The sequence below is a fragment of the Dama dama genome, chromosome 29, assembly GCF_033118175.1.
Source record: "Dama dama isolate Ldn47 chromosome 29, ASM3311817v1, whole genome shotgun sequence".
Classification (NCBI taxonomy): Eukaryota; Metazoa; Chordata; class Mammalia; order Artiodactyla; family Cervidae; genus Dama; species Dama dama.
Window position 1 is genome coordinate 10,686,583 of NC_083709.1, and position 25,173 is coordinate 10,711,755.

General features: G+C 49.7%; 1 protein-coding gene across 1 annotated transcript in view; it reads left to right on the forward strand.

Annotated features, from left to right (window-relative positions):
• The window catches only part of PALLD (palladin, cytoskeletal associated protein), a 358,254-nt gene that overhangs the window by 174,093 nt on the left and 158,988 nt on the right, over nt 1–25,173 (forward strand). The window contains exons 9-10 of the mRNA XM_061132502.1: nt 2,762–2,881; nt 5,383–5,692. Of these exons, the coding sequence (XP_060988485.1) occupies nt 2,762–2,881; nt 5,383–5,692 (430 nt within the window). The remainder of the gene's footprint in view (nt 1–2,761; nt 2,882–5,382; nt 5,693–25,173) is intronic.

Consider the following 25,173-nt stretch of genomic DNA (forward strand, 5'->3'; position numbering starts at 1 on the left):
AATAATTTTGTTTGTTGAAAGAGAGCAGTACGTTATTAAGAACTCAGCATATCTTGTGATTGAAGTCAAGGTCAACAAGCTCTCTTGGGATATAAAGGAAGACTTACTTTCATTTTATTTACTGTTTTATTGGTCTACTTTTTATTTACTTATTTTTGGTTTTTGCTGTGTTGGATCTTTGCTGGACTTTTCTCTAGTAGCATCAATGGTGGGTTGGCAGGGTCCTACTCTCTAGTTGCAGTGCTCAGGCCTCTCATTGCAGTGACTTCTCTTGTTTCAGAGGATGGCCTCTAGAGAAGCTGGGCTTCAGTATTTGTGGTTCCCAGGCTCTAGAGCACGGGCTTGATAATTGTGGTGCACGGGCCTAGTTGCTCCACAGTGTGTGGATCCTCAGGGATTAGGGATCGAACCCACGTCTCCTGCATTGGCAGGCGGATTCTTTACCATGGAGCCAGCAAAGAAGCCTTAATTGATCTACTTTTGCATTTCCTACTTCTGTTGGTCTGTAAAAGTTAAGAGATGTAATTTTAATAAATAGCAGTATTTTTATTATAAGATAGTACTTCTTAAATTGTTTTGAGGCCAGTTTGCTACTCTCATCACTGGTGGTTGACTCCAGGGGAGATGCCTTACTCTGAGCTCTGAAAAGTGTGCCCTCGGCGCTGTCAGAGGAAGGGAAGTGTGGCCCTCATCCAGGTTTGCCAGCCCTGGCTACAAGGCACAGGGGCGCAAACACCAGTGCCTCCACGCGGTGACCCTCTGTGTGGCGCCTAATTCTGTGGTTCAGCCATCGGCCACTCTGTCAGGCTTGGCCCCCACCCCCTGGGCGCACGTGGTGAGCGTAGTCAGCCTCCAGGGTAGCTGGGATGAGCCAGTGGTCTCGGGTGATGGGCAGTGGCCCATCTCAGCTCGGGGCGCCCTCAGTTCCAGGTCACCAAGGGTCCATCAGGGCTCCCAGAGATGGAGCAGAGGGACAGGGCCCGCAAGACTTTGGCTCTGAAGGGACATCGTTCCCACCGCCTCTCAGGTTAAAGCGGCTGCCAGGCCAGCTGAATCTCAGGGTTGGGACAGAGCCCGGAGCAGGGAGGCCTGGGTATTGGAGGGGAACCCCCAAGTCCCAGGCCTGAGACAGGACTACAGAGCCTTATGTGGGGGGACCTAGGTGTAGGAGGGGAACCCCCAGATCCCAGGACTGAGACAGGACTGCAGAGTCAGGTGTGGGGGGTGCCTAGGTGTAGGAGGGGAACCCCTAGATCCCAGGCTGAGACAGGACTGCAGAGCCTGGTGCCCAGGGCCTGGGTGTAGGAGGGGAACCTTTAGATCCCAGGCTGAGACAGGACTGCAGAGCCCGGGATGAGTGGGGCCCGAGTATAGGAGCAGATCCCCCCGATCTCAGGCCTGGGACAGGACTGCAGAGCCTGGTGCCCTGGGCCTGGGTGTAGGAGGAGCAGCCACAGCCATTCCTGCAAGCAATCCATAGTCTCACGTATTCCACATGATGTGCAATTAATCAGAGTGTCTGTGGAATCAGAAATACACAACTTTTCTTAACATTTACCAACACAGCCATCCTATGTCACTGATGCAACATAGACCGTCATTCCATGTGATAATCGTTAATAGACTCCCAAAATGACACATGCATATTATGCGTACATTGATTAACTAGGAAGCTGCTTTTTAGTGAAACCACCAGCAGTTGCTTACGTCGCAGAGGTCGCCCTCAGTCATCAGGCGGTGCCCTGAGCATAGTGCGTGTCTCGTCGCAACCATAGATAGTCGCGAGAGTGAAGTCTGGAGCCCGACCTGGTTCACATTCTGATTTTGCCGCTTATGAACTGCGTGACTTTGGGTAAATCAGTTAGCGTCCCCGTGCTTCAGCTATCCTGTCTGTGAAACAGGCTAATCATAGCAAATGTAACTTGTGAGGTTGACATGAGGGTTAAATCTAAACTCAGGTCTGTTCAGTGCTGGTATTGGCACCTAGCACTGGCGCAGGGCTTCTGTGACTGTGAACAGTTGTGATGGTTACCAGCATCGACCCTCACGACAACCCTGTGATGGATGATTTATGAGTCATGGTTCATACAAGACCCAGAAGGTACTTTCTCTTACTGTCTCCATCTTTAGGTAAGAGGTGGGCCAGAGTCACAAAGGCACCATGTGGCAACACCCTCATTCATGCCCCGGTCTCTGGTCCCAGAGTCTGAGCTTCTCACCCCCCAGAAGACAGCCATGCTGCGTAACAGTAGCTTCCAGAGTAACTGTCTACAGTCAAACATTTCCCCGTTATATTCTCTTTTCCCCATTGTCAGCTTCTCAGAGAAGCTTGATGTCCCCAGTAAGGGCTTCAGATGAGCAGCTCTTTTATTATTGAGAAGTTCCATGAGCATCAGCCAAACTAGGCAGGGCTGGCATCTCCCACGTACCAAGCGTAGGGGCACACACTTTGCAAACCTCTTGTGTCCTCGTCACAGGACCCTCACAAGGAGTATGTTATCCCTGCTTTATAGGCAAAGAAGCCAAGCCTGATGAAGACAGAGCTTGGTCACAATCACCAAGCCATCCATCTGACTCCAAAGCTTTGCCACAAGGTTGAATAGCTAAATTAAATGTCAATAGATTACACTGTGAATACTTCATAAAGTGACCCCATGATAACTGTTACCGAATTTGCTTGGGTTAGAAGGCAGAAGTCTGACTTCTTGGGAGCAACCCTGTGGGTGCCCTCTGATGAGTGATTCGGTTCTCTTCCTTCCAGAGGAGATCTGCACCCTGGTTATCGCAGAGACGTTCCCCGAGGACGCTGGCATCTTCACATGCTCGGCCAGCAATGATTATGGCTCAGCAGCCAGCACTGCCCAGCTGGTGGTCACCTCAGGTACGCCAGGTCCCCACTGCAGAAAAGACTGCCCAGAGGACTGCCCAGCCTCCAGGAGTCATGCTAACAATCCATGCTTCATCACAAAACAGAAGGCTGGGGTGGGGGTGCTGGGAGGCGGGGGGAGTGGGCTGGGGACAGTGGGGAGGGGCTGGGGAGCCAGTGGGGGTGGGCTGTGGGAAACAAGCGATGAAAGCACAGGGTGATGATAGTGTGGTGAGACAACACACGTAGGCCACTGCTTCGGGAGTGTGTTCTCTGTCTTGGGAACAATGGAGCTGGCTGCCCATGTCCTCCCGCCTGCCGGCATGACATGAGCAGCAACCTGGGATGGGGAGGCACCAGGGCGAGTCAGTCAGTGTTTAACCCCGCGCAGTAGACCTACAGAAGCGGCAGAGATCGTAGAAACCAGATTTCACTGAGAACTGAGTCCTACGAGAAACTCAAGCAGTGCGTTTTATTGTTCAAACCAACCTCCAAGAATATCGGGGCATTTTTGTAAACTCAGAAACTTAGCACTTAGGGAAAGTGTGAAACCGTTCTTTTCCTCTGTTTCTTTGACCTTTAGTTAACTGTTTTCTGGGGCTTCCCTCATGGCACAGTGGTAAGGAATCCGCCTGCAATGCAGGAGACATGGGTTTAATCCCTGGGTGGGAAAGATTCCCTGGGAAAGGGAATAACAACCCACTCCAGTATTCTTGCCTAGAGAATTCCATGAACAGAGGAGCCTGGTAGGCTATAGTCCATGGGGTCACAAGAGTCAAACATGAGTATTCTGCTATTATTAACTAGCTTTACTTGGGTTTTATGGCGTTATTTCTGTTGTTTATTTTACAACGGCTATAAAATACCTCTTTGACCAGGCCGGCACCTAGTACCACAGTCAGGAGGCAGTCCTCAGCTGGAGGTGAAACGCTCTGCAAGTTTCAAAGGGATTTCTCTGGAAGCTGGCGCGCTGGTTGGTAGGGGGCGGCAGAGACACAGACAAACCAGTTTAGGGCGGTAGGAGGGAGTCCTGATTCTTCATCTTCAGTAAGAAAGGAACTATACAGTTCTCCTTCACAGGGCTCCGTTGGCAGGACTGAGGACTGTGTTGACGGGAGGCTCCCGGGTTGTGATCCGAGCCACAGAGAGGGCCCAGGGTTTGATTTGGGGCTGAAGACGGTCCCAGCGAGTGGACCCAGCACAGGTGCAGCGCTCTGACCACGCAGCCAAAGCTCCAGCTCCACGGTTGTGTGACCGAGATTAGCAAGCAGCATTCCAGTCTTCTCAGGGATAAACCTACTCTCCGCCAAACGTGACCAAGAGCTGTTTTCAAGCTTTCTGCTCACCCCAGGCAGCATCTTCAGGACACTCCAGAAGCCCTGCTGGGCGCTGGGTGGGGCACAGGGTCCTGGGAAGACACGCCCTTGTGTCAGGATGCTCTCCGTTACCCACTGAGAGTGATGAGCAGTGTTCTTCTGCTCTGAGTCACAGCTGCAGCGGTCACCTGAACGGGGAATAATTCCCTATGAGGTCGTAAGACATTTCCCTCAGAGCCTCACTTGGCGTTAGGACAGATGAGTGAAGGGGTGACTTCCCACTGCTCAGCACAGAGAACCTCTGTAGCCTGAGCTCACCTCAGCGAAGCACAGGTAGGGTGTTCTAGGCTGAAACAGAGAATAAGAGGATGAAGTGTCGTCTGTTGATGGTGTTTGTGTGGTCTTTTTCTTTTTTAAATTTATTTCAAGTGAAGCCACTCAGGCGCGTCCGACCTTTGCGATCCCATAGACTGTAGCCTACCATGCTCCTTGGTCCATGGAATTTTCCAGGCTAGAGTACTGGAGTGGGTTGCCATTTCCTTCTCCAGGGGGATTTTCCCGACCCAGGGATTGAACCTGGATCTCCCGCATTGTGGGCAGACGCTTTACCATCTGAGCCACCAGGGGAGCCCGAATTTGTTTAAGTGGAGGATAATTACTTTACAGTATTGTGGTGGTTTTTGCCATACATCCACATGAATCAGCCACTGGTGCACATGTGTCCCCCATCCTGAACGCCCCCCACCTCCGTCCCCCCCCCCCCCACCATCCTGCAGGGTTGTCCCCGAGCACCGGCTCTGAGTGCCCTGCTTCACGCATCAAACCTGCACTGGCCATCTGCTTTCCATATGATAATATACAGGTTTCAACGCTGTTCTCTCAAATCATCCCACTCCCGCCTTCTCCCCCAGAGTCCAACAGTCTGTTCTTTACCTCTGTCTCTTTTGCTGCCCTGCATATAAGATCGTCCTGACCATAGTCTGCTGTCATTTTTTTTAGCTCTTGTTTGAAGTTTGTTAATAGCCTGGTAGCTGGGGTGCACTTGTGAGCCCCCTGGGGGATGAGTCCAGCCTAGGGAACCGCCTGCCCCGCCCCCACCCGCACGGCCCCGCAGCAGCGCCAGGCCTGGGCTCCAGGCTGTGGGTGCGGGGGAAGGGGCTGCGGCCGGCCGTCTTACCGAGTCCCCCTCACCTCCCTCAGCCAGCACAGACGCCTGCGGCTACGACTCGGCAGGAGAGTCCGGCAGTGGCCACTTCCCGCCGCCGTCCCCGCTCTGGGAGCCGAACCCCTTCGAGCTGGCGCCGCAGAAGCCGGCGGAGGCCCCTCCAGTGAGCGGCCCCGAGTCGGGACTGAGCCCTGCCGCCGACAGGGAAGCCACCGGCGTGCACCCCGCACGCGGAGTGAACGGGGTGGTGAACGGCCGAGCCGACGGCGGCACCGCTCTCCCCAGCCCGTCCGCCCTGCTGTCCCCCGCGAAGGAGCCGCCGCCTCTGCTCGCCAAGCCCAAGCTGTGAGTACCCCTGCCGCGTCCACCGTCCGGCCTCTGCCAGGGGCCTGGGGTCCAGACCTCCCGCGGCAGGCGTCCCGGCTGGTGTGACCTCGCTACTCAGTGGGGCCCCTCACATGTAAAAAACACCCCAAAGCAGAGAAGCAAGTGAGAGGCTTGGTTCAACCTGCCTTTGCTAAAAACTGTAGCTGGTTTCAGCTGCGAAGGTGTCCTGCCCGGCGGCAGAGGTCTGTTCAGAGGGTGGGGAAGGGCCTGCTCAGAGCTGGCCTGTGAAAACCCCTGCCACTGTCTTAAGTGGAGGAGCTGGTGAGGAAATCTGACTAAGCACGGAGCAAGCAGCTCAAGAGGGAGGTTCCAGGTGTGGCAGGCTGCCGGAGGGGTGGAGGAAGAGCGCCTCCCGCAGCCCAAGCCGCTGGTGCAGGGCTCCACGAAAGGCGTGCTCCCACGCACACCACCTTCCTACGTGGTCCCCACTGTTACAAAAGGGTGGTCACGCTTGTATGCCCGGTTTGTGCTGCCGCCACCCGGGAGGGCGGTGGTGAACCCGTTAGAGAGTCAGTTAAGGGCTCCCTCTGAGCAGAGCGGAGCGGAGTCCCTGCCCTGACGGAGGTCGGCGGGAGCCTCAGAGTCCTATCACTGAGGCCTGTATCCACGAGGGTGGACTCTGCGGGGCCTGTGCTCCCCTCGCTGTCTGGGGGAGGGGTGTGCTGTGGGGTAGGAAGGCGGCCTCAGGACAGGAGTGACTGCTTCCTCCCCCTGCCTGTGGCTCCTTGTGGGAACAGGCCAGTATTCAGATTAGGATGGCATCTTACATTCGTTCACCACTTTATTGTTTTGCGGGCAGTTTCATGGGCATTATTAGACCACTTAAAGAACAAGTCAGCCAGACTAGTGCCTGAGTCAACAGATGGGAAAGGAAACTTCTGCACTGCCCTGGATCGCAGCTTCAGAACTTGCTTTTATCATGTTTTACAGGCTTCCTCCTGTATCTGCCGGGCTTGTTTTGTGGGCGGTGGGCTGCTCAGCTGTGTACAGTAGCATGTTCCTCACCTAGACGAAGCCCCCCTGAAATGCGGGACAGGTCTCAGCAACTCAGAGAGGCCACCTGAAGAGAGGTTTATGCCCCTGTAGCTCCACCCCACTGAATTAATTGCCTCTGCTGTCTGCTTTTACCTTTGCATCGAGAGTGTGTATTTGCAGTGCTTTTGATGAGGCAAGGGACCAGCCCTCCTGGGGTAGGGAGGGCAGATGTCCACTGACAGCACCCGCTGGCTCTTGAGTGTAAATCACCGGAGCGCGAACGGGAGGGGCTGCTCACAGGCCTCGCAGCCTCCGTATCTCAGGGCTTTCAGCAGCTCTTCAGCTCTGACTCGACTGTGTGCGGGGTGTCCGTAGGAGCGGGACAGAACACTTCTGTGGTTGTTAAGAGCTACGTGAATGGCTCAGGCACAAGTTTGCAGACTGACATCATGATCTGCTTACTAGTCAGGAGTTCAGGTAAAGTCGAGTCCAGGGAGGTGGAGTTCAGTGTCTAAATCCCCTTCATGAGGAAGTTGAGGGAAACTTGGTAGCTTAGAAGTCACATTGCTGGCGGCAGGTTTTCGTCCTGCTTTCTGTTTTCAAATCTTTGTGTGTTTAAGTGTATCCTTAGAGCACCCCTTCATGACGTCCATGTTGTATGAGTACCTTCCAGTTACTACGGAGGAAATAATATGTGATTGACCCTTCCAACATATATATCAATTTTTAAATTTTCTTAGGAATTGTAGCATTTTTTGGATTTTGTTTTCATCACAAAGTGAGTGCATGCTTGAAGTGGCAGGTCAAACAATACAGAAGTGGTTGAGGGAACCAGTGCCAAGGTCTGGTGTGAGGCCTTCCACGCCTTTCTCTGTTATCGTGGTCTTTTCTGAGAAGGTTGACTTGTTGTTTTAAAGATTGTATCCGTTGATAGGAATGCCACTGAATGGCATCTGTAATGTGGAATGATGTCCAGGGTGTCAATGATTAATGTAACCACTAAGTAAAATTCTTATAGATGTCTGTTTCTTTTCATACTTTGGGAAAAAATGAAATTTTGCATCTTATGATTAGCAGTGGGAAAACTGATCCACTCGGATCTTTTTTCATCAACCCCTGATTTTACTCCTTTTCATAGAAAAGGAGAGGCTTGTGTTTGGGGGGTGGGTAGGGAACTTTATGGCCTACCATTCATCTGAATCATTTGTAAGCAAACAGGAAACAATTAGGAGGGACTAAAAATAATAGGAATTTAAATATTTACTCTTATTAAGTGCATCTGAAAAAGTATTTGATTTGTTAGATTCCTGAAAAAGTGTCATTGTCAGAAGCAAAATCTCTTTGTATTTTTCCTCTCAAGTAGCTCAGTAGCAATCATAGGAGGGGGAAAAAAAAGACTAAAATGAACAGGTGGGAATGTCCTGAATTCCTTTCTGCAGCAAGGTTCTGGAACAGAAACCCCCAGCGTGGGTCTTGCCGCCCTCCCAGCCCCTGGCTGTCTGCCTCTGCCCTGAAGGAGCGCCCTGGCCCAGGGTTGTGGGTTCCCATGTTCACCCCCAAGGCGGTGTCCTTGGTTCAGACTCTGCCCCTCCAGTGTGAGTTCACTGGGGTTGAGCATAGCCGTTCAGTGAGTTCCAGGTGCCCACACACCACACCACAGACCAGCGGTCACGTTCACTCCACCCAGGGAGAGAGTCCGAGAGTCTCCGTGTCTGACACCCAGTGTCATCCCTCGCAGTGCACGGGAGAGAAGTCAAGTGCGGCTGAAATCATAGTGCTTATCAGAGCGAAAGAGGAGGGAAGGAAAGTAAACCAGCTTGTGAGCTACTTGTCATGTTATCGTTCTTGTTCAGAGCCCACTGAGTAAGTCTACAAATGCTGCCTGAAGAGGCAAAATAAATACACCACTCAGTTTGTTAATGGGAGACAAAATCCCATCTCTTTATTCTTGCCGAAAAGCAGTCCCTTTGTGTGGCGTCTCCAGGGACAAACCTGGAGGGACCTCGGGGCCTCACTGAGCAGGGGGCATGTGGAGAACACGGAGAAGCTGGTCCCGTCCTCTCACCAAGAGCGTCTCCTGCACCAGGCCCAGAGGCGTGGGACGCTGCTTTCAGAGCCCGTCTCTTCCTCCTTCTTTGATGTTCTTCCTCTGTGTGTGGAAGGAGCCGATGAGGCGTCCGAGAGGAGACGAGAGGAGGGACGCCGGGGCACGTCCCCGTGCTGGACGCAGGCCCGCTCAGCGGGGAGACGGTGCACACCTGTGCGCCGAGCGCGGGTCCTCCGCCCCTCAGCGCCCCCTCTGTGTCTGAGGATGGAGGCGTGACCCCGAGGTGCTCCCTGCTCCGTCACCTGCCCGAGGTGTGGATGAAGCTTCCTCTGCTTGCTTCTCCCTGCCGTCTCCTCCCCCGGCCGCTGGAGGAAGCAGTGTCAGGGTTCCTACCTGAAAGGGCCAAATGGCTGCTCAGACGGGCTGCTCCTCGGGATCCTTGCGTCTTCCGTCCTCCTTGCTCCCGCTCCCACCGTGAGCGCCCCGGTTCTTCCTGCAGCGCTTGTCTCACAGCGGGACAGGCCCTATGGATGCACTGCTGCCTCCACGTCGCCTGGCCCAGTTCTGGGCTGACGTCTGCATGGTGAGGAGCAGTGGTGAGAGCGGACAGGAGGAGGAGGGGCAGCCTGGACCCCTCTCATCAGAGGGTCAGCTGAGCTGGACCTGCCCCACCTGGAAGCTCCCCGTGGTCCCCACCCCGCTCCTAGACATGAAATTGGGGCATGGGGCTCCCTTGCCTGGAGTGTCCACTCCCTGGCATGTCCTCGGGCTGTGGACAGCTGGCTGTCCCTTTCTTCCCTGTTACCACCTGCCCTGCTGTGTCCCCAGCTGTCCCCATAAACCACTCTCTGCTGTCCCCACAGCACGGAGCTACTTCTGATCTCTGCTCACTTGCCTGCAGGCTGGTTTGGGTGATGTTTCTCCCATGGTGATGCTTCGTACTGTGGAAGACCTCACTGTCTTCTCACTGCGTTTTGCTGGGTCCTCGGTCAGGGCCTGACAAAGCGTAAACACGCAGAAATATTTTGAATGAATGAAACAAGAACAGACCCACAAAGAGAAAGAAGTCTCTTCCGTTTAGAGTGACCTCATTTGTCGGGCTTGCTTCTGACCCAGGTCCACTATAGGGTTTTTACTCTCTGTCCCCACCAACCACAGAGGTTTCTCACTTGACGGTACTTCCCACTGACCTGCTTGTCCTAGAAGCTGAGTGAATATGAAGGATCAAATCAAAACCCCACCGATGAAGTTACAGTAGAGAAGGACATCCAGGGTACTTGATGTGGGAGCCTTTGCACTTCCTCGTTTCTTCTGTGTCCCCTTTTATGAATATCTTACTTTGCAACGCTGTGGATACCGTGAGGTGTGTGGGGAAGCGAGGGACCCTTGCACCCTGCTGCCTGCTGGCCAGAGGACAGGCACCCTGCTGCTTCAAGGTGTGTGTCCTTGACAGGTCAACCCCGTCTGATGCAGATGTCTGCTTACCTTCCGAGGGCGGCTGGCTGCTCCTCCCCATCCTGTTTATGGGGGATGCGTCCCAGGCCCCAGGTACAGCCCTGTCAGCACACTGGAAGTTTTCCTTCCTTTCACCTTTGCTGGCTGGGGTTCAGGAGCTCACTCTTGCATTCTGTCACTCTGCCTGTTTGCCTTTAGAACACAAATGGTCTCCTAGGTTCTAGCCTAGGTTAAGCCTTGCCTGCTAGATCTAAACACACACAACAACCAGAAGATAAGGAAAGCAGTTGGGGGCAAAGTAAGGAACAAAGGTCATATCACACCCCCTCCCAGCAGATGTGATGAGGTCCTTAAAGGTACAGAAATGTCCTAAAAGAAGCTTGAGTCCTCCTTGTGTCTAAAATAGAGTTGGAAGTATTTGCTGATAACACTATGTATATTTGAAGTAGTTTTCAGCATCCAGAAGGATGGTTTGTGTTCATAAGTGTTAGGCGCTCTCCGTGAACGAGTGCATGATGACGCAATGTCCCTTCAGTGAATCCATCTCATCTAAGTGCACATGAGGGCCCCTTGGGTGATCACAGAGTGAGCTGGAAAATGTAGTCCCTGCTGGCTAGAGACTTTTATTTTTAAAGAGGCAGGGACCTGGCTCAGAGAAAAGACAGAGCCATGTATGAACCACATGCCCAGAGACAGTGCTATGAATCTGGTGTCCAAATATTAACGAAAGTGTTGAGCAAAAACTACTAGCAGAAACTGATGTATGAGCTGAATACTAATTTTGTGAAAGAAAACAAGTACCATTTCAGTAGACTAAGTGTGCATCACGTGGGAGTCTCTGGCGTCCAGCAGTTAGGGCTCGTGTTTTCACTGCGGAGGGCACTTTCAGTCCTTGGTCAGGGCACGAGGATCCTGTAGGTCACGTGGCATGGCCAAAAAAATAAATCGTATAAGTTCCTACTGTGTGTTAGAAGGAAACACAGCAGCTGTCACCAGGAGCTCTCAGGGAGGTGGGCTGCTGAGCAGGTGACGTTTTCTTGTTCACTTGATTTCCCAACTGATTTTTCAACAATATGAGCTCTTTTATGCTTACAAGTGTTATTTTAAAAGAAATAACCCCTGGGCCTTCCCTGGTGGTCCAGTGGTTAAGACTCCATGCTTCCAATGCAGGGGCCTGGGTTCTGTCCCCGGCTGGGGAGCTGAGATCCTACATGCCTCGTGGCATGACCAGAAAAAAAAAAAGACAGACAGTTTTTTAAAAAAATCCAATTTAAAAAAATTTATTAACAAAATAAGCCCTTTTGGAGCCTGTCTCTCCTGTCCTCCGCCCTCTGTTCAGCCTCAGCTCAGTCACCAGGGTCAGTCGGCTCTGAGCACAGCTGGAGGCAGGAGGCTGTGGCCCTGTGAGCTCCCACCCCCCACCCCCGGCCCCAAGCCCTCCTCTCCCCCCAGACACCGGGGGCTCCTGGACTCCCCCTGGGCTGTGACCACATCCCGGGAGCCCTCCCTGGAGAACACCCTGTGTTCCAGACAGACTCTGCTCCCCACTCATGTCTGTGCTCCTCTCCTCTCCGCCGGCCCCACCCGCTTCCTCCAAAGGCGTCTCAGGAGTTGGGATGAAAGTGAGAGGAGTCAGACGTTGCCATCGTAAAGCCCAGATAAGCCAAGTATTTTACAGATCAGCCTTGCATGGCCAGTCCACACAGGGCCTCGCACAGAAAGTAGGGTGAAACTTCCGGCTCAGAAGCAGTGGGGAAGGAGAAGAGATGCAAGGAGGAAGATTGAGGTTCCAAGTCAGACGACAATGCTGTCAGGAAAATGCCTGCCGACAGAGGAAGGGGGGCTGAGGCCAGCGGTGAGAGAGGCCAGGGAGTCCAGGACAGGAGCTGTGTGATTGTGGAAATGGGAGGACCCACTGGGGTTGGACACTGGCCCATGACGCCCCCAGGGAGCCTGGTCTCAGGACTCGGTTACAGCCGTGGCCCGCCCTCCAAGGTGAACACCAAGTCACAGCTTTCTCCTTGGCCGGCACCACCGGCCAGCCCTTGCTGGGTCAGAAAGGGAAGCAGGTGAGGCCGCATTGGGGCTTGAGGGGAAAAGAGCTAGGAGCCAAGGGAATGGACACCAAGGATGAAGATGACTCAGGAGGGGAGATGGGAGAACAGGGAGATGGGGAAGCAAGCAAAGCGAGAGAGGATGCTGAACGTTCAAAACCTCAAGACAGAGGGACTTGCAAGCGGCTGAGGCACTGCAGGGAGGCCTGAGTGTCCAGGGGAGGTGCCGGATGGGATGTCACAGCATGGAGAAGGTGGTCAGGGAGCCCGAGGTGGACACTTGGCTGGGTCTGACTCTTTGCGACCCCATGGACTGTAGCCTGCCAGGCTCCTCTGTCCATAGGATTCTCCAGGCAGGAATACTGGAGTGGGTTGCCATGCCCTTCTCCAGGGGATCTTCCCAACCCAGGGATCAAACCCGGGTCTTCCGCAATGCAGGTGGATTCTTTACCATCTGAACCACCAGGGAAGCCCAAGGAACACTGGAGTGGGTAGCCTATCTCTTCTCCAAGGGATCTTCCCAGCCCAGGAATCGAACCAGGGTCTCCTTCACTGCAGGCAGATTCTTTACCAGCTGAGCTACCAGGGGAGCCTGAAGTGGACACTTTAGAGGGAACGTTTACATGGATGACGACTAGGGGAAGCAGTGAAGCTGTCAGCAGAGTGAGGTCCTGGCCAGGGCTGGCGTCAAGCTGGGGACAGGGATGGTGGGAGGGGCGCAGAGACCTTGAAGAGAGGGGGCCACCCTGGGGGGTCAGCACTGTCCTCGGAGTGGACCAGGGAGTCCAGGACCACGCAGGATGCTCCTCGGTCAGAGAGGATCACGACAGATTCCCTGACATTCTCAAGACTTCAGTAACGTGCGCCAGTACAGAAGCATTTCCAATGACACTGTTCAAGGAGGCGGGGTGTTGTGTGGGAACAAGGTCCCCACAGATAACCCTGCAGAGGGGCTCTGTGGGGCCAGAGCAGGGGGACCAGGAGGAGAGGCAGGGGCAGGCTGCCTCGGGGAGGGGTGGGGCAGGACTGTCAGGCACCCTGGGTCACCTGCTGGGGTTCCACACTCAGCGACCCAGGCAGTGTTTGTACTGAGAAGCAGATGGCCATCTCCAGTCCAGTTCACACTTTTTTGTTTGTTGCTTCTCATTTTATTTCCATAGTAGCAGTGTGTTCGTTCTGTGGTTGCCACCTCTTCCATCCAGGCAGGACCGTGAGTGGGTTTTTATTGTACAAGCCTCTTTCCTAGATTTTGATACTGTAAGACAGTCATTCTTAGCTAGTGACTCTCTAATCCATCAGTATTGAATTTCAGTTTGTGTCTACAACTTTTACTACTAGAGAATTTATTTCTGTCTGCTGCAACAGACCAACATTGGGTTGCCAGTTTTGTTTCTGGGTTTTTTTTTTTTAACCATCCATTTCTTTTTTTCTGTGAACATGTAGATTCTTCACTGAAAGGAATCCATCACCTAGTGGTGAAAATATTAGTCACAGGGAGCTTTATTTGAGTTAATTCCTCTTACATGTGTAAAAGCAGACTGCTCATTTTCTCAGCAGACCTAAGGATAACTGTTTCCTTACTTGACTTAAGTTATGATTACACAAACCTCGTGGAGAGCACTGGAATGGATGTCGGTTTTTGAAAAGTTTTTCCATATGTGGCAGGGAACTGGATATTCTTTCATTTGGTTTTAAGAATAAGGTCCTTATTAAACGAGTTGGATAAAACACGTAGATTTTCATGAGACACATTGGCTGGATAACCGTGTGTAAATTGACACACAAGTTTGCTCCATTATTCAAAAGGAAGCTATGAATTAATTGTAGTCAGGACCTGCAGCTTTGCTGTGTGAGGTTCACATCTTCTGACCCTGGGTGTGGAGGTCATACGAGGGTGACGTGGGCGCCTCCTGTGATCAAGGCTGTGGGAAGGATGTGTATTGACTCTGAAGGTTTTTGATGATGCTCAAGAGCCTCTGTAAACAAGAGCATTCAGTTAGTGTCCCTGTGTCTCACGTCTCTCCCCTGTCTTAACTCAGAAACCCTGGAGTGTGCCTGCTTATGCCCTGCTTCGGTTCACAGCGTCACATGGGTCCCCTTTGTATGTCTATGAGGGCGAGGGTGTATCTTTTCAAATGGTCTTTGCGACTCCAGCCTCCTGGTATGAAGCTAGTGACACCCTGGATTCACTAACATACTCTCCAAGTACTTTTCCTTCTCTCTGCTTGTTGGGAACCACAAGGAGTAGGTCCTGCTCACTGGTGTGCTTTTTTATCTCAGAGGATTTTATAAATCGGTCACATGTGGGTAATTATATGGCTCGGCTATCATTGCAAACTTTTCTGCTTTCCTAGTAATAGCCATTAAATGTGAAGGTTGTGAAAGATTTCTGGAAAGACCACAAATGTTTTCTTGTCCTTGTTTCTTTCTTCATTGGAAAATAGTTCCCGTGCCATCTGGTTTCTGGGATGTATCATTGTGTTCAGTACCATCTGCAGCAAGAAAAATAAAAGCCGTCAAACACGGCCTGAGTACCGTGCAGTGCACAGTGAAAGATCTCCTGTCTTTTCTAACTTGGACTTTGTAGCTTGGCCTCTGGATAGTTTGGCCTCGGAGTGAAGCCTCATTCTGGGGGACTTGTTCATGGTCGGTTCCCTCCTCTCCTTCACAGCTGTCGTCTCCTTTGAGCAGCATCCTTTACATCCAGTGTGCATTCTGTCACAAAGCAGCCTCACACTCAGAGGGGAGGGTTCCACAGTGAGGCCTGAGAAACAGCAGGAGTTTCACTTCATGTGTTTTCATTATCCTGCGTTTAAGAACTGTATTTGGTCTCGTCCTTACTGTGACAGTCTGACAGTAAACAGCTGTCTTTGCTAGAGAGAAAGATAATGAAGAAGTTTTAATTTTTACCCAAAAATGGCATACGGAAGTTTCTAGAAGCAGTGAGATGGCCCCTGTCCGAGCGTTCCTTGAGAAGTTGATTTCCGCCAAGGGCCACTGCCCCCGTGGTCACTGTGTGTCGCCCATGGGGAAACAGCGAGGCTTTCTCTTGCACGTAACGAAAGGTCAAAGACCGCTTGCACACAGCCCGTAGGAAGCAGTGTAAGTAAACTGGAATTCTCCCACAGTCGTGAGTGGGTGGAGTGAGGAAGGGACGGCTCTGCAGGGCCGCCTTTGTTCTGGCTCCTCTCACTCAGGACCGAGGAGGGCGCCTCGGAAACCAGAACCCTGGTGCCGGGGCCACCTGCCAGTCCGCCCTTGCTCTGCATCCGGGCCTGTCCCTCCTCGGCATGCCCTCCTGCCTGAGCGCCTGGCAGCGTGCAGGCAGGCTGGTGATGCGCTAGACGCCACCCAGATGTAGACCAGGCCTCAGACCTAGAGCTGGATTTGCGTGGAACCCCGTGGCTGAGGGGGTCCAGGCAGACAACAGGCATCGGGGACAGGCCCCAACTGGGCGTGTTTGGGGAAGCCATCGGCCAGGCTAGCTCTGTGTCGTGGGTTTGGGTGGGACGTTGGCCTGAGCTGAATGGCCTTTTGCTTAAGAGCTTGACCTCTGGAAAATGACCAGAAGTCGCTCCAATACTGTATCTGTAGATGATAAATTAAAGTTTCTAATTCCTCTGCCTGCAGTGTACACTCCACAGGGTCTTGTTGTTCAATCATGCAGTTACCCAGCCGTGTCCGACTCTTTTTGATCCCATGGACTGCAGCATGCCAGGCTTCCCTGTCCTTCACCATCTCCCGGAGCTTACTCAAACTCATGTCCATCGAGTCGGTGATGCCATCCAACTGTCTCATCCTCTGTTGTCCCCTTCTCCTCCCGCCTTCAATCTCTCCCAGCATCACGGTGTTTTCCAGTGAGTCAGCCCTTCGCATCAGGTGGCCAAAGTATTGGAGCTTCAGCTTCAGCATCAGTCCTTCCAATGAACACCCAGGACTGATCTCCTTTAGGATGGACTGGTTGGATCTCCTTGCAGTCCAAGAGACTCTCAAGAGTCTTCTCCAGCACCACAGTTCAGAAGCATCAGTTCTTTGGCGCTCAGCCTTCTTTATGGTCCAGCTCCACAGAGTCTAAACTAAACTAATTTAGGGTTGTATGAGAACATGGCTGAGTCCCTCTAGCTTTCTGCGCCCCACTTGGTTGTGAGCAGTCTCTCATTTACTCTGGATTTATTCCCAGATTGAGTCATTTTCCCCCAGTGTCAAATTTCCCCTGTGATCTACTTTCACATGAAACTAATAGACGTCAACTTTTTTGATCTTTTTTTATTAATTTTTTTCCTTGAGCTATAATTGTCATGGAACACCATATTAGTTAAGATGTGCAGTGTGTTTCCTATATACGATTGTGAAACGGCCACCACAAAATACCCATCACTGTGAGGAGGACATTGGAGACCTACTGTCTTAGCAGCTTAGAAATGTACAGCACAGCATTGTTAACTGTGACCAACATGTGATCCATCACATCCCAGAACAACTGGAAGTATGTAGCTTTTGATCCCTCTTCACCCATTTCACTTACCCCTCACCACCTCCAGACTCTGGCAACCATCAATCTAGCCTCTGTATCTGTGAGTTCAGTTTTTTGGGTTTGTGGTTTTCTTTTAAAGATTGCACATAAAGATGAGATCATACAGTTTTAGTCTTTCTCAGTCTGTCACGTACCATAATGCCCTCAGGGTCCATCCACGTTGTCAAAAAAGCAGAATTGCCTTCTTTTTATGGCTGAATGTTGCGCGTGCGTGCGTGTGTGTGTGTAGACGTGGGGGAGAGAGAGGGGACGCCCTCCTGTCTTTATCATTCATCCATCAGTGAATGCTTAGCCTGCACCCATGTCTCGGCTGTTGTGAATGGAACTGTAGCAAACATTGGGGTGCAGCCGTCTCTTCAGAATAGTGGTTTCATTTCCGGAAGATGAGTGTCCAGAAGTATAATCACTGGCCCAGAAGGTAGCTCTGTTTCTAAGCTCTGTGACGCCTCCCTACTGTCCTCCGTGCTGGCTGCACCAATTTACATCCCCACCATCAGTGTGGGAGGGTTCCATTCTCTCCACGCCCTCTCCTGCGTTTATCACTTACAGACTTTTCGATGATGGCCATTCTGACAAGTGTGAGTGGATACCTCCTTGCAGTTTTGGCTTGCGTTTCTCTAAGGATTAGTGATACTGAGCGTCTTTTCAGCTGTCTGTTGGCCATCTGTGAGTCTTCCTTAGAAAAATGTCTGTTCAGGTCCTCTGCCCATTTTTAATCAGGCTGTTCGTTTTGTTTTTTTTTTTCCTGCTGTTGAGTCCTGTGAGGTGTCTGTATAGTTTGGGTATTAACCCTTTATTGGTCATGTAACTTCTGTTTTAGTGGGTCGCCTTTTTGTTTTTGTCAATGGTTTCCCGTGCTGTGAGCATGTCTTGTTCTAAGAAACAATCTATTCACTTATGGTCCATGTTGACTTGAGTGTGTAATCAGAACATTGTCTAAAGGTGAAACAGGATTATCGTGGAGATTACAGGAGGGAAAAACCAGTCTATACAGTCATAACCTGAGAGTCTCCACCATGGGCCGAACGCTCCCCCCCCGACAAAGGCACATGGTAGGTGGGTTTATCCGTATGGGAGCAGGGACTGCTGTCCTACGTGAAGAGTAAGTAGACACGTTGGACATTTTTCCTCTGAAAATGCTTAATTGCTGCTACTTACACAACCTGGATGTGTCACACTGATGTAACATTTCAAAATAAGGAGTTGTGTAAGTCACAGAGAAATTGTTTCAGCACCTTTTTGCAGGTGCAGGAGAATGGTCTGATGATTGGCATATCTGGGAGATGGTGCTCAGGCTTACCCAGTCTATTTCCCATCTTGGTCGTGGCCTTCTTTTTACGATGAACTATCCGTAGCCTTGTCGGGTCTTGTTGAGACCACCAGGGCAGCTAGTCAGCACCTTCTGAACACTGTTGCTGCTTTTTCTTTTTTAACTGAAAAAGTTCTTTTTTAACAGTGTTTTCTTCATTTCTGCTATGCAACAGAATGACTCAGTTATATGTGTACAAACACGTTCTTTTTCATATCCTTTTCCGTTATGGTTTGTCACAGGACACTGATTGTAGTTCCCTGTGCTGCCATTCCATATGTAATGGTTTGCATCTGCTAGCCCAAACCCCCACTCCATCCCTCCCTCCTCCTTGACAGCCACAAGTCTCTTCTCTGTGTCTGAGAGTCTGCTTCTATCTCATAGATAAGGGGTTGTTTGCATCATATTTTAGATTCCACATATGTGGTATTTGTCATTCTCTGACTTCACTTAGTATGATAATGTCTAGCAGTGGACCATTGCTACGGATGGCATTGCTTCATCCTTTTCATGGCTGAGTAGTATCCCATTGTGTGTATGCACCACAGCTTCTTTATCCGTTCATCTGTTTATGGACATCTGGGTTGTTTCCTTGTCCTGGCTGCAGTGAACATTGGGGTGCATTAAACGCTGCATTTCTTGTGTTATTGTCCTGCTGTGACAGTATCTGAAATGCAGGTGTGTCCCGTGCAATCCCCGCATTCTCGTCTCCATTCTTGACCAGCTGCTCTGTGGCTCAGGGCACAGCTGTTCCTTCTGATTCCCCTTCACTGTCATCCTGGCAGTGCCTTCCCCTCTTTCTTTTCTTGGTTCCTGGCTCCTAAATGCCAAGTGTTTCATTTTTTCATTTTCCTCTCTCATATGCCAAAAGCTCACACCCTCCAGTAGCTTTCAAAGAAAGCATAAAGGACCAGTGGCTTCTGGAACCAGACATGGAACAACAGAGTGGTTCCAAATCAGGAAAAGAGTACGTGAAGGCTGCATATCATCCTCCAGCTTATTCAGCTTATTTCACTTATTTGACGTCATACAAAATGCCAGGCTAGATGAAGCATAATCTGGAATCAAGATTGCCAGGAGAGATATCAACAACCTCAGATATGCAGATGATACCACCCTAATGGCAGAAGTGAAGAGAAACTAAAGAGCCTCTTGATGAAGGTGAAACAGGAGAGTGAAAAAGTTTGCTTAAAACTCAGCATTCAAAAAACTAAGATCATGGCATCCGGTCCTATCACTTCACGGAAAATAGATGGGGAAAAATGGAAACAGTGATAGATTTTCTTTTCTTGAGCTCCAAATTCACTGCGGATGGTGACTGTAACCAAATGAAAAGATACTCCTTGGAAAGAAAGCCGAGACAAACCTAGATAATGTATTAAAAAGCAGAGACTGCACTTTGCCATCTAAGGTCCATAGAGTCAAAGCTATGGTTTTTCCAGCAGTCATGGACGGATGTGAGAATTGGACTATAAAGAAGGCTGAGTGCCAGAGAATTGATGCTTTCCAACTGTGATGCTGGAGAAGACTCTTGAGAGTCCCTTGGACTGCAAGGAGATCAAACCAGTTAATTCTAAAGGAAATCAACCCTGAATATTCATTGGAAGGACTAATGCTGAAGCTGAAGCTCTAATACTTTGACCACCTGTTGCAAAGAGCCAGCTCATTGGGAAAGACCCTGATGCTGGGAAAGATTGAGGGCAGGAGGAAGAGGGGTCAAAAGACGGTGAGATGGTTGGATGGCATCACTGACTCAATGGACATGAGTTTGAGCAAGCTCTGGGAGAGGGTGAAGGACAGGGAGAGCTCTGTGTCAGGGATGACATCATGCCCTGTCTCTCTCTGCAGCTATTAATCATTGGAGGGTTTTTTGGGGGGAGGGTGACTGTCATTATTGTTGTTACTTAGCTGTCCCCCACCATTTTTGGCATTTTCTCTATTCTCTCAAGTTTCTTTCTTTCTTGCTTTCTTTTTTGTATCCACTTGCCCTGAATTCTGTGTTTGAGGTTTTCCTTAAATATCTCATGATCAGTGACTGGAAACTGGTTGGCTGTGACTTGCTGGCGGGTAGCAGTCCCCCTGGTATTCGGCAAGGACCCCAAATGCCAGGGTCTACAGGCCTTTCCTTGTAGATTGCTCAGTTTCTACAGAAGGAAAGGTGTTCATTTCCTTCCCTGGCCAAGACTGGACAAGCAGGGACTGCTTGGCAGAGATCTGGAGGCTGGGAAGAAGGGGCTGGCCTCATCCCTAGGTGGGCACATCCACCTAATTCCTGTCCTCATCTTCAGCTTCTTCCCTCGCCCCTTCCCTCTGCTGGTCAGGTGTCACTGGGTCTGACTGTCCCCACAGTGGAAGCCTCCTGACTCTGAAGGACAGGAGAAGGTGTGGCTGAAGCTCCCGGAACGGGTGGAGCTGGTCTCCCGGGAACCCCAGGCTGCCCGCTGCCCCATCACCCCCCACCTTCGGAGGAGGCTAGTGGCCAGCCCTTCAGTTGCTCAGGGAGCGTCCTTCCTGTTGGTGTCAGCTCCTGGGGCACCTGGTTGCCACCCTGCTGTCTGGAAGTCAGTGAGGCTCCCTTCATTCTTATCCCAATGAAACTGCAGTGGTTCTCCCTCCCTCCCTCCCCTCTAACACCCCTGATCTAAGAAAGAAACAAAAATAGAATGTTTCCATTGAGTCCACCACATTTTAGTAAAAGCCTATTTGTGACTTTGGACCCTGTTGTTAAGGGACCTGTTTCCAGTCTCAGGAAGCAGTGTAGACGGAGGAGTCCCCTACTGCAAACGAGGTGACCTTGAACAAGCCTCTCACATCCCGTCTCAGTTCCTCCTTGAGTCAAGGGCATGTCGATGTACCTGCTTCATGGGACTGTGGTCTTAGGAGCAATGTGCTGGGACAGAGCGGAGCCACAGGGCGGGCACCCAGCTGGTGCTGCCTACGTTTGTTGGCATTATTTTCATTAAGGCAATGTGGACAATGACTCTTTTGTTCCTTGACTACACGTAGAGAAAGTTTCTGAAATAAGCAACTTGCAAATCTTGCAAAATACAAGTGAATTTTTCCTAGGTTATGTTCCCTCCCACCCCTCCACCCCAGCTTCACCTTGAAAATGTAGTGAGGAAAAAAATTTGATGGAAAAATCACTGACCATTTAGGAGTTCTGGTTTCCATTCAAGTCCCCTAGAGTTCCTGAAAATTACATGTTTGAACTTTTTTATACGCTGAATATCAGAAATGAGGGGAGTAGGGACTTTCCTGGTGGTCCAATGGTTAGGGCTCTGCACTTTCACTGCAGGGGGCACAGGTTCAGTCTTTACTGGGAAACTAAGATCCCCCTGCTGCATAGCACAACCGAAAAACAGAGAGAGAGAGAGAGAGAGAGAGATGGGGTGGGGCGGGGCGCTTGTGCTTATATAAGGCTGCAAAATGTTGAGTCTGTTCTCTGGGGCAGGCTCAGCTCTGTAGCCATGCAGGAAACACTGCTCACGGACCACAGGAGGCCCTCAAAGCACTTTAATAACCAACTGATCTGTCATGAAGGAGAAGTTTCTAAATTCACCAAGGCATGCCTGCATCTCCTCCCGTGACAAAGAGCTCTGGAAACTTCAGGCAGCCCAGGACCCCTGTCCGTGTCTGCAGCCCAGGACAGACCCTCTTCCAGCGGGAGTTTCTGCAGGACGCTTATTGGTCAGCTCTCCTGAGCCCCTTCCCTCTCTTGTTGCCATGCAGGTGAGTGACTTAAGCTCAGTGCCAGGTGGTGAATAACTTGAAGAACAAGTGTAGCGATGATTCAGAGGAGCCGTAAGTCATGAGGGAGAGAGGAAACTTAATGTGTGTTGCTGGGGCTGAGCCCAGAACAACCTGAGCTGATGTAGGGCAGGCTGGTGGCCTTTTATTGGAGAAAGCCAGTTGCTGCCCACCCGGTCCAGAAGTTCAGGGTCTGTTGGAAATGATATTTAGGATCAGGGAGCATAATCAGAAATTTCAGAAGAGTGTAGGATGTTTATGAATGGCTCCAAAAGTAACCATGAGCTCAAAGGGCAATTCTTCCCTTTTCTGACCTTAAAATAATGCCATTCCTAGTCATACCAAGGTTATCTGAGGGTAAATCAAAGTGTTAACTGATGTAGAAAGTGATTCATCAGAAACATTAAAAAAATATACATGATACGTTTATTTTATATAATCTGGCACTGTATTCTTCACAACGAATTGTTTTCTCCACTGAAATGAATTCACATGAAAGAAATCCTAACTGGAATATGATTCGAAAACTAGGAGCTCCATCTTCAGGGTGGAATAGTTTGGAAAACTTAAAGAAATGTTTCTCACTCCTACAAGGAGAACATTGATACTATATAGCATGTAAATCAGATAGACTAGAAACTAATGGAAGGTTTTAGGACCTCATGTTGACATGGGTTCTTGGTATTCTTAATCTAATTCTTAAATATTTTCATTCCTAATCCTGAAACTGTATAAATTTATGTGATTCTTTTATCTTGTCTCTTCCTTTTAAGTGGATAAGTGCTGAAACTTAGCTAGCTTTTATTAACTACGTGCCTAATTCATTTTCCTTGTTCTAACAGCTTTAATGAGATGTAATTCACACACTATACAGCTCACTCATGTAGAGCATACAGTTCGGTGGTTCTCAGTGTAGACACAGTAGGCCCACCCATTGCCACGGTCACTTTTTTAGAACATTTTCATCAGAAAGAAACCTGGTGCTTTCTAGAGTAAGCCCTCCTCCCAACCCCCCATTTCCCACCTCTAAGCAACCTCTCTTCTGCGTGCTTCACATAAATAAAATCTTACTGTATATAACCTTTGTCTATGGCTACTTTCATTAGCATGATGGTGTGATTACTCACCTAGAGCCAAACATCCTGGAGTGCGAAGTCAAGTGGGCCTTAGGAAGCATCACTATGACCAAAGCTAGTGGAAGTGACAGAATTCCAGCTAAGCTCTTTCAAATCCTAAAAGCTGATGCTGTGAAAGTCCTGCATTCAATATGCCAGCAAATTTGGAAAACTCAGCAGTCACCACAGGACTGGAAAAGGTCAGTTTTCATTCCAATCCCAAAGAAAGGCAATGCCAAAGAATGTTCAAAGTACCTCACAATTGCAGTCATCTCACACGCTAGCAAAGTAATGCTCAAAATTCTCCAATCTAGTCTTCAACAGTATGAGAACTTCCAGATGTTCAAGCTGGATTTAGAAAAGGCAGAGGAACCAGAAATCAAATTGCCAACATCCATTGGATCATAGAAAAAGCAAGAGAGTTCCAGAAAACCATCTACTTTTGCTTTATTTACTACGCCAAAGCCTTTGACTATGTAGATCACAACAAACTGGAAAATTCTTCAAGAGATGGGAATACCAGGCCACCTTACTGCCTCCTGAGAAATCTGTATGCAGGTCAACAAGCAACAGTTAGAACCAGACATGGAACAACAGACTGGTTCCAAATTGGGAAAGGAGTACATCAAGGCTGTATATTGTCACCCTGGTTATTTAATTTATGTGCAAAGTACATCATGCAAAATGCCAGGCTAGATGAAGCCCACGCTGGAATCAAGATTGCCGGGAGAAACATCAACAACCTCAGATACGCAGATGACACCACCCTTATGGCAGAAAGTGAAGAGAAACTAAAGAGCCTCTTGATGAAAGTGAAAGAGGAGAGTGAAAAAGTTGGCTTAAAACTCAACATTCAGAAAACTAAGATCATGGCATCCGGACCCATTGCTTCATGGCAAATAGATGGGGAAACAATGGAAATGGTGACAGACTTAATTTTCTTGGGTTCCAAAATCATTGCACACAGTGACTGCACCCATCAAATTAAAAGACACTTGCTCCTTGGAAGAAAAGCTATGACCAGCCTAGACAGCATATCAAAAAGCAGCGACACTACTTTGCGAAAAAAGGTTCATCTAGTCAAAGCTGTGGTTTTTCCAGTAGTCGTGTATGGATGTGAGAGCTGGACCATAAAGAAGGCTGAGCTATGAAGGATTAATGCTTTTGAACTCTCGTGTTGGAGAAGACTCTTGAGAGTCCCTTGGATAGTGAAGAGATGAAAGCAGTCAATCCTAAATGAAATCAGTCCTAAATGTTCATTGGAAGGACTGATGCTGAAGCTAAAGCTCTAGTACTTTGGCCAAGTGATGCGAAGAGCTGACTCCTTAGAAAAGACCCTGATGCTGGAAGAGACTGAAGGCAGGAGGGAGAGGGATGACAGAGGATGAGATGGTTGGATGGCATCACTGACTCAATGGACGTGAGTTTGAGCAAGCTCCGGGAGAGGGTGAAGGACAGGGAGGCCTGGCATGCTGCAGTCCCTGGGGTCGCAAAGGGTCGGACACGACTGAGCGACTGAACAGCAGCAACAAATATTGTAGCGTGGATTTCACTGTTCAGTACTTACTTCTTTTTAAGGCTGAGTAATATTTCACTGTATGAATTTACCACGTGTTGTTTATCCATTCATCTATTCATGGATATTTGTACATTCTCTTTGGAGATATATCTTTTCAAGTCCTGTGCCCATCTTTTAATTGGGGTGTTGGACATTGTTTGTTCTATAATCTGGCTAGTTGGCCTGTATCAGATATGCAATTGCAAATATCCTTCTCATTTTGGGGGATTGTTTTTATACTCTCTTGAGTGTCCTTTTATATACAGAAGTTTTTAATTTTGATGCACTCTAGTTTATCTCTTTATTCTTTTGTGCTTTTTGGTATCATTTCTAAGAAACCATTGCCAAATCCAAAAATTATGAGGATTTATTTCAATGTTTCTTTCTAAGAGTTTTATAACTTTAGGTCTTCTATTTAGGTCTTTGATCCATTGTGCTTTACTTTCTGTATGTGCTGTGAGCTTAGGGTCAAGCTTCTTTCCTGTGTGTGAATATTTAGCTGTATTAATACCAGCAGTGTTTGCTGAAGAGAATGTTCTTTCTCCATTGAATGATCTTGGCAGCCTTGTGACCATTCACATACGAATCTGGATATACACCCAGGGAGTGGATCCTCAATCATATAGTAGTTCTATTTTTAGTTTC